Source organism: Anoplophora glabripennis, unplaced genomic scaffold (genome assembly GCF_000390285.2).
Source record: "Anoplophora glabripennis isolate ALB-LARVAE unplaced genomic scaffold, Agla_2.0 scaffold434, whole genome shotgun sequence".
Taxonomy (NCBI): Eukaryota; Metazoa; Arthropoda; class Insecta; order Coleoptera; family Cerambycidae; genus Anoplophora; species Anoplophora glabripennis.
This window is the reverse complement of record NW_019416535.1, coordinates 274,587-284,829: the sequence shown is the minus strand read 5'-3', so window position 1 is coordinate 284,829 and position 10,243 is coordinate 274,587. Positions and strand designations below refer to the sequence as shown.

At 30.0% G+C, this 10,243-nt stretch overlaps 1 protein-coding gene across 1 annotated transcript; it reads left to right on the top strand.

The window, feature by feature from the left end:
• The first annotated feature begins 4,065 nt into the window (after positions 1 to 4,065).
• Positions 4,066 to 9,566, top strand: LOC108910467. The gene is made up of 2 exons (XM_018715066.2): positions 4,066 to 4,396; positions 8,663 to 9,566. The coding sequence occupies exons 1-2, from the start codon at positions 4,066 to 4,068 to the stop codon at positions 8,995 to 8,997; spliced, it is 666 nt and encodes a 221-aa protein (XP_018570582.1). The 3' UTR covers positions 8,998 to 9,566.
• The last annotated feature ends 677 nt before the right edge of the window (positions 9,567 to 10,243 follow it).

Here is a 10,243-nt window from a genome sequence, read left to right as displayed (position 1 = left end):
CATTAGTACAGTTTAGATAGAGTATATACGTCGTGATTATCAATTACTATCCTCTCCATAGAGCGGAATTCCAAGATGGTGAACAGAATCTTTAATTAACTTCTTAAATAATTTTAGTTGATTATTTCAACTTGGTACATAATAGCATTACAGAAAGGACAGATAGCATCTTACAGCATGCAGCCAATATGAAGACAAAACCATTTAAAACGTGTATATAGACTAACAAGAAAAAATATAAACAAAAATGGAATGACCTGGTCTTTTTTCTCTTTTTGGTGACAAAACTAAAAAATGGCACTGAAAGCTCTTTTGGGAGAAACAGAGAAATCTGATTTGATATCAAAACAATAGTAAAAAGTACTTTTTCAACAAAGGTGTTATTTGTCTGTTATTTAACTAAAAATTAATGAGCATAAAAGGAACCTCACATTTGACTTTTAAGTCAATTTAACAAGTTTTTCGAAACGTAAACTGTATAATGTATTATAGTATAGTCTTTCCGACTCAGTTGAACATCTATAAAAACGCCTAGCAATAAAATTTAATGAGTTTCATAGGCGTCCCCAAATAAAGTTTTCTGCTAAAGGTAAAAAATTTATTTGTATATAATGTGTAGAAAATTTCTAATAGGTACCTATATGTTCATTTGACCAACAACATATTTTTATTATTTATGTCCTTAAACAATTATGTTGATGGTAAATTTCATTTTGTTCCGATTCAAAATGTCTCCAAAATGCCATATTGTAATAATATTTGTAAACAAAATATCCCTCTTATTTCTCCCTTTCGCAATTGTAATATGAATGATTAATAGAAAGTGTCTATAAGAAATTAAAATTACCTGAATCACATCAAATTTCGCATCGTGCACTGCACCGCTAGGACATTTGTTGACAACTGAATTTATTGCCAGGTCGCCCAGTGCGGCTGTGTTTGTGCCGCGTTTGCCCACGCGCTCATTCTTCAACTGGGCGACCAGACTTGTATATGGGTATGGCTAAATAAATATGGGAACAAATTTTTCAAATATTTCGATGCCGAGTTGCTGCGTCAGCGACCGAACCTGATATATACTGCCAACCTCTTGATTCTTCAATTGAAATTGGAAAAACTATAACTATTGTGTCGTCAAGAATTATCTACTTTCTCAGTGTGAAATACTTGACAACACTAAATTTATAAAATCAACACAATGACTAGTGATTTATTTTTTTCTTTTCGGTGCAGCAGAAGTACCTAGGTATGCAAAAAAAAAAAGTGACTGAAGACACCACAAATAAATAATACAGGTAATATTTTTTTTTATCATAACGGATAATTTTATACTGATATAGCATGTACTTTTTGGATATAAAAGGATTAAAGCAATTACTCTTGAAGAATCCTATAAACAGTTTTTGAAATGTTAAATCAGGCCGACATTTTTCATTCGTTGATTATGGGTTGATTAACTGGTCATTAAGCATAAATTAATAAAAGACAAGTAGAATATTACATTCGAAAAGAAACAAAATTACTGTAGTCTATAACTTGAAAAAGTAAATTGTTTTTTAACCAAGTTTCAACATAAAAACAAACTAAACAGCCGAGCTTTCAATTTCAATTTTTTGATCGTTGATTTTTTGATTTAACACTAAAACAATTTTTTTCTATGCCATTCGATCGATTATTTAAAATGATGAAAAGTTGCTTTCGAAATTTTGTTTTACGACAAAGATAAGAATCACGTTCGCTTTGTGAAATTGTTGTAACTTTTTTATTAAAAATTAAAAAATATATTTATTTATCTGAAAAGATAGTTTACATTTTTTAGAGTAGATTGAAAGAAATATATAAAATTCATTCATTTTTCTGCTTATGATTTTCTAAATTTCTGAAATCGTCCCTTAACTTCTAGTCTCCCTAACTCTGTTAATTTCAATAGTAAAAGAAATGTCAATGGACTATTTTTACGTAGAATTCTATGCTCTACAACTTTTATAAGAATCTCTTTTTTCTAGCTCTTACCCATTTTCAGTTATCTTGAAAAACCCCTTTATTTCATTTTTTTGTACCCCTGGCCGGGAATTGAAAAAAAAATTAGTCACTTATTGTTATTATATACCTCAAACTAACTTATATAAAAAATTCAGGCAAGTTGGTCAAAATTGCGATTTAAAGGCCCATTTAAAGAGGACTCTTTATTCAGTTCAAGCCTTTTATCACTTTATTCTATAATGGTTACATTATAATGAAAACTTTGAGAAAACACATTTAAAAAAAATTACTTGTAAATGTTGAGGTTACATTCCACAAAGTTATATGTGAATAGAAACGTCTATAAACGTCTTATAGTAAAAAATAAATTATTATTAATAGGTAAAACTGTTACAAATTGATTTAAATTTCCATATTGAAACTAACGAGAATACAATTTTATGGGTTTAAAAGAGCTCACTCATAACCTATCTATGTTAATTTTAATATCAAGGGAGCACATGGTTGTTAAGGTTATAAATAGTGGAAGAACAGAATCCCAAGGAACCTGAAAGTCATAACAACAATTTTCAGAAAATCAGGTACTGCCAAAAGTTTCAAAACATGTTGCGTAAGCATACAAGAATTCTTATTACTTATCTTATATCACTTTGTTGAGCAGAAATACGGTCCCGAAGTTTACGGCTAGTTTGGCCTATATATCTCTTGTTACAATCATTGCGAGTGACACCGTAAACAAGACCAGATCTATCTAAAATCGGTATTATATAAATTTAAGGGTTATGTTGCTTGACATTGTAGGTTGGAAATTTTTACATTTCTGTCTTTAGGTAACTTTTCCTTACTAGCAACATAATAATAATATTTTTTACTTTTTAGTGCGCTGAAACTAAGGAAAAATGAAATAAACCATAATATTTAAACAAGAATAATAGTAAACATATTTGCAGATAAACAATAAGAAAGCCTCCGTCTCAAGGGCAATAAACACCGCGTAAAAGTGAAAGTATTCTATTTAGTCAACAATCAACATGATGTTAATTGTTATGGTTCATTGGTCACACCAATTTACTTCATAACGTAAAAAGCCTTGCGACTCGTTCAACTTACAGATGAAAGAACAATGCCTTCTACTTAAAGTTACTTTCATTCTATAGAATTGGTATTACGACTTTCATTAAACAATTTTGAACGGACTTCTTTGTTAAAATCTTTTTTATGAAATGATCTACTGATCGACGTAGCTCTTTTTATATCCTACTCCTACCACGGTCACAGAATTAAGACATTTTATGAAAGAATGTAATTAATCGTACAATCACACCAGGTCGGGAACAGATTGGGCCGTACTTTTTCTCGTTAGCTGCATTGAATTGAGTCGAAATTTCTAGGTCAAGCCCATTCATTTTTGGATAACAGATGTTATATAGTATCTATTGTAAATGAGGGTACTGATTATATTTAATGCATCGTTTCTTAAAGCAGATATTTTTCTTATGAATATTATGAATAATAACTGTTTTGCAGTAAAATATACTTAAGTATGTAATACTTTTATTACAAGGTAAGACGATTATTCATGAGCACAATGATGCGTCTTATAGTTATCTCAATTATTTTCTACCTAATGAATTAAAGTAACAGTTAGTCTTCGTCCATTGTAATTTTCCTACTTTAAATCCTGTTTGCGAGGCTCGTTAGGCGTTCACATGGTAAAAAATAGTCTCTAAAAGTAAAGCAACTATCTCCGTCCTGTTCTGTTGACCGTAACTCGTTCCAGATTTCATGCCTTAAAAAAAAATGTGAGCATTTACCTTCCTTGAGATATTCGATATTAGATCTTGTATTGCCTTGCGTTGTGGAATTCGATCTATAACCAGGTCAATTCATCTCACTAGGCGATCTAATTCTATTTCTAATTATTCATTTGTATTTATTTCTTAAAACACTTTTATGCTCCACTAAATATCGGATAATGAAAAGTTTAAAAAGTAGCATCCTTTTTTTTTCCTCTCTTCCTATTTCATATAAGAACCGACCAAAACATAATCTAGACACACCGTGCCGTGTCACTGGAGGAAGATGAGGTTCTTAGTGTTAACTAGTGCTCTAATTTTTTTGTCACTCGCTCGGGCGGACAACCCTCATGGATTAGAAATTATCTCGAAAGTTTTTCGGCAGTTCCTCGACACGCAACCGAACGATTTGAAGTTGGGGGAGGGAGTGCATTTGATTAGCACACGCAGTGAAAATGACGCTAGGGCCAACACAGACGACACCTCCACGTTGGGAACACTGGAAAATTATCTGAAAAATCACGAGGTCAGGATACGTCTGCAGGAGTTGATGCCCGGCGAGGGCTTCGGTAGGGCGTTCAAAACGGCCATGGACGAAGTGGAGGGCAAAGACGAGAGTGAGTCTTTTTGGAATCTTTGAATTTTCGCGAGTGGTATAAAATATGAAGCTCTGTATGTTAATTATTTATTGATTAACAATTGTTTCTTTATATGTATATTATTTAAAAACAAAATACAGAGTGTGCCATATAATGTCACTGAGCTAAGTGACACGTGTGTATCAAATATGAATGTAAAAGAAAATTTTACATTTGCAAAACGAATTACCCCGCTTTTTTCATTATTTTTACTTATTTTGTCCTAAAAAATTTTGACTTATCTACATTAATTAATGTTAACAACAATTTTTTTGGTACTCATCAAAAATTAAACTTAAATTACAGTATACGTACCTCAACTTAAACGCGTCTATAAATACGTTTACTGAAATTTTTCAAGTTCTAATTGTTTTTTTTTTACTGCTACTACAGGCATACCAATAACTTTTCTTATTATTCACTTTTGTCAATTTTCGAAAAGTCAGTATAATTATTTTCTTTATTAATATATGCCATACTTTTAAAAAGTACGCGGTTTTTTCAACTTTTGAATAAAATCATCAAATATCTAAAAGACACGAATTGCACTTATTGACTAAAAATTTATCTAAACTTTTTTGTTTACCTACTTTTTTTTTAATTTATCAACAAATCTTAAATGCCATTAAATGTAATATTACAAAATAACCTTCGCTTCCAAGTTGATCTCATTGGTAGTTTTCCAGAAACGTATGGACGTATCACCATATAACAGCTAATAATTTTCAGGTATCCATATTTCTATATGAGTGTTCCAGATCGGGTAAACCAAACTTTAATCGCAGATAGTACTCAAAGAAGATGGAGTTTATTCATAATAAACCATGGTCCTCTCTCGTACCGTTTCTGTGTGGACCGTATTGATTAATTTCCGTTATCATATTTTTTTGTAATATTTTTGTTATGCACAGCCAGTTTAAAAATTTTTGGTAAGGTCTCCATCGATCTACATATACACCCTTGTGGCATAAAAATTATTAAAACAGCATCAAAATATGCAGTTGTATATATCGTAACACAATTAAATCGACTTATCCAAAACAAATATAATATAAAAAATATATGATCTCGCGGAAAGCGTTCATAAAGGAAAATCTTACATTTCTTTGAGTATTACCTACGGTTAGTTTCGTTCACGCAAAGTGAAAAATCCTATATGTGTAGGAGAAACTTCACGTTAGAGATATTTAACCAGTATTAGATTTTTGCGAATTTTAAACCAATATATTCCTCACACAGGAACAATTTTCTATATTATAATAAATCGTATTTACATACATATTCTAGTCATTTTTTTTCTTTTATTATCGATTTATACTCACCTAAAACAGACTCGATATAGGTCTCATTTACTCAACTCTACCTCCCCTTAGATAAATACAACTTTTGTTAGTAAGTTAAAGAAAAATTTTTTTTTTTTTTTATATTTTCTATATTTTATATATCATTCTAAATATTATTATTACAAAACGTCAGACAGTGGCGCACCCGATGAACACTCCAAATTTTCAATCCTTTTATGAAAAATTAGAAAAGTTAGTACCTTTTTTTAAAGACATGTCACTGTTTTGCCAGATACGTATATAAAAAACATCTTTAGAATTTATAGAAAACTAGTCATTTCACCCATCAAACCTTTTTCTGGGTACACCATTAGGAAGACAAAAGTAGATAGGGATTAGTTACCAAAATCGAAAATTTAGATTCATTCTCAAATCCACTAGATATGTTTTTTCATACATATAATATTAAATGCTCTTTAAATATTAAAACATTCCAGTATTTGTCCAAAAGTAGTACATATTTACAAATAAAGGAGTGATTTTTTTATACACTGGTAGGGTAATTAGCAGCAGGTAGGTACCTACTTACGGATACAAAACTATTTTCTGGAAAATTAATTTATTTCTATCAATAAACTCTTTTTTTATAACATTAATAGTAATAATTAACTATGTTGCCTGCATAATCAATACATATAATATGTAACCTGTTAGAACAAAGTTGATTTTTAGAACTTGAGGCTACATTTTTTAATAATTTTAAGAAAAAATATAACTATATTTTTTTAATTTATTACAAATTTAAATTTTTAAATAATTTTTTATACATTTCTCTCGTCACTAACCCTTATATTTTCCAATTATCATGGAAATTATACTTACAATTAATATGCAGCAAAAAAGAAGTAAGAGAACATAAAGAATCTTTTGGTACGAACTGAAAAAAATTATTTATAAGGAATATTTTTTTAATTAAATGTTTTTTTTACACAAATTTACACATTGTTAATTAAGTTAATGAAAGCACAAATTTACCTATTTTGCTGAAAGCCTCTTAGTACAGGATATGCAATTTATCATAATAATATTAACGTCCTCAAAATAATATTTTTTTAAGTATGTATTTATCTTTCAGAGGTGGAACCCTTTAAAATTTTTATTAAAAACTTTATTTTTTTAATAATTTTGGTGTATTTAATTTTTTTGTTCATTTTTCTTGAAAAAAGTAAAATAAAATCTAATAACCTACAAGCTAGAATTATACAGGCTTGTCTAAACTTGAGTTGTATGTTTGTAGATTAATAAAAAAGGTTTGAGTTGCAGAAAATAGTTAAAGAAAGCCATGAATATAATATTTTATTTGATTTATTTATACATGTTGCGAAGTACTATCACAATAACAGTAGGTTCATCTCTAAAAATACGCCTCTGTATGTCAGAAATTGTAACATTTTCAATGCTTTGCAAATAATCAAAAAGTTAAGTTTCATATAAAATTTATTTTTTTTTGTAATACTTACATCGAACTAATTTTTTTATAGACATGTTTACTCATTGCTACAAATTTTTCCTTTTTTTCTCGTAATCATGGATTGTCCGGATCAACTCCAAAAAGTCCAACTTACACAGTGACACCAAAATCTCTCCGATCGGACCATCCTTGCCCCAATAGTCGCAACCGAACATTTGTTTCCCTAAATATTTCCAATGTTAAAAATTTATATAAAAAGCTCCCCTAAATTTATATCTTAAATCGATTATCTAGCTCCTTACAATATTTAGAATTTATTCTTTATCATTCTGTATGGAGAGAAAGATTTTAGACATCTATTCAATTTTTGAATTGTTATGTGAATTATATAAATCTCTACAATTTTATATATTTCTTACCTTTCAAATATCAAAGTAAATGTTGGCAATACTTTAATTTCAATCAGAAACAAGTTACTACTTACAAACTATTAAATATTATTTTTCTGATAAATTTATTTAGTCTTATTTGAAAGAAGTCAGGAGAATGTTGCTGTCTGAAACTACTTTCATAAAATCCTGCTAATCCTAGTTTAAGAATAGCTACTGACATCTAGCGGTGAAAGCAGGTACAACTGACTTTATTAATTCAGATGGTTATTGAAAGATGCCGCTTTGATTCTCATCAGCGAAAGGTGTATACATGGTGTCCCAATTTATAGGTGTATAGTTTAAATATTTTTTCATTCAAACAGAATCTACGAACACGAATATTTGGAAATTACAATTTTCTTAAAATTGCGCATCGTAAGCCAATTATGATTTTTTTAGACGCTAATTTTTGAAAAATTATATTAGCGATTTTTTATCTTAATTTGATAAATTTCCTTTTTTCTTTGCACAATTTATCTTTAACAAATTAATAATAAAAATTGCACCAAGTCAAGCCAAGGGATATAAAACAATGTGTTATTACATTTCAGATGATGAAATTACTAATACTATTTTGATGAACTGTCACCTAAAATAGTATTGTAGTGGGCTTAGGATTTACAATTATAGTTCCTATTCAAATATAGCCCTAAAACGTTTTAACTAATATTTTGTTATGACTCTTTTTCCGTTAAATAACAGTTTTCAGATTTGGTAGACTTTGGTAGTAATAAACTGCACCTTCGCAAATAATTGTCAATTGTAATGTATAGCCCCTCTTACATGGCTCTTGTCGATTAGACAATGTTATGATGATGACAATTATTGATCATAACTATTTTATTTGCGTCTCTTTTTTTTTCAAAAAATATTTTTAAAAAATCTTACAGAAAGATCCTCCTGCTCCTAATCAACAATAACATTTTCCAGGAAACAGCTCATTTAACACAAAAAAAGTTATGGCAAAATATGAATTTAAAAAATAACTGTAAAGTTATGATATGTATTTGTTTTCTTGTTTTAAAAAAATAAATATCTACTAACTTCTATTTCATTCTAGGTTCACCAAGAGGTGGTGGGGGAGGGGGAGGCGGCAAAGGCGGCAAAGGTGGAGATGGCGGAAGCGGCATCATGCTTATGGGTCTGATGATGGGAAAAATGATGGCCGCCCTTGGAATAGGTGGTGTCGGCCTCCTGGCTATGAAAGCCCTCATGGTGTCAGCTTTGGCCCTTATGCTGTCTATAATAATAGGGCTGAAGAAACTGGTCCATTCTGATCACGACGACGGAGGGCATACAGTCATACATGCTGGTCATGGCCACCATGATTACAGGAAAAAGAGGGAAGCAACGGATATGGCCTACCGGGCTTGGGAAGTAATCAAGTCTAGTTAAATTTCCAAAAGTTTAAGTCATTACCTGTGTTTAATATTTTATTTATTCAGTTTTTTGAATAACTTTATAAGGTTAGTTATACCTGATCTCCGTCTTCCTCCCTATCTTTTTGTTTAATATTTAAATGTTATTTATTAAAAACTTTCCGAAGTAATTCGAGGGAGCAGTTGAGATATTTAAAAAATAATTCTCCCACCGAATAACTCTAAGATTATGTTGAATGTATATATGTATATTTAGCTATTCTTAACTTAAACTATGATATTTACCTACTCACATAGATACATCTTGATCTCTCTATTTAATAGTTTTGATTATCTTTGATACTACCTATTTACTTAATTTCTTAATTATTTACACTCATTTTATAACATATTTCTTTTGTTCGTAACTATTCTACTACAATTATTTAAATAATCTACAAAGCTCTCAGGTCACTTCATGAATATTAGAAATGGAAAATAACGATGTTCTAAATAGGAAACTTAACAATTATAAAAAAGTATTTTGTATTTATTAATATAATTTCTATTTATTTAATTTATGAAAGTCAGTGTTAATTAATTATGTGAAACCAAACAACAAATAAAAACTCGTTACTGCATCCGCCATTTAATGGCATTGAACAATGTCCTACATTCCAAAATTTCCAATTTCTCCTGATTACAACTCATCATCTCGTTTCCTTCTCGAGATCTCACAAAGTTCAACGAATGCACGTTACCTAGTGACCTCGATATGTAAGACTGGTTCCTTAGTATGAGGAAATGCTGAACAAGGCATGGCAATGGACTTGAGAGAGAGACGCTAAGTCAAGGTAAACCGAGCAGCAGGTTCATGATGAAGTCCGTTTTGGTAGGGATCGAGTTAGAAAGTGTTTCATGTATTGAAAGCGGGCCAGTGGGTTGCTAAATACCGTGGTATCAATGAAAAAAGCCGGAGAAATCAGTTGGTGGCTGCTTAAGATGTTGCTTCATGAATGTGTAATTGATATCCGCTGGAGGCAATGTATTGAAAAAATTATATTAATTAGAAAGTGGAAAACAATAAACAGTAAATGAAGTAGTTTCGCCTAAATAATATCAAAAACACAAGGGTCACTAAATATTATTACTTTTGAAAAATATAATGCACATATCAAAAACTGTAACCATAAATTAAAGATATGTAAGAGACAGAACTGGACTCATCTTTTCGATTTTTTTATAATCGGTGCATTAAAAATTATCTTTAGAATTTCAATCAA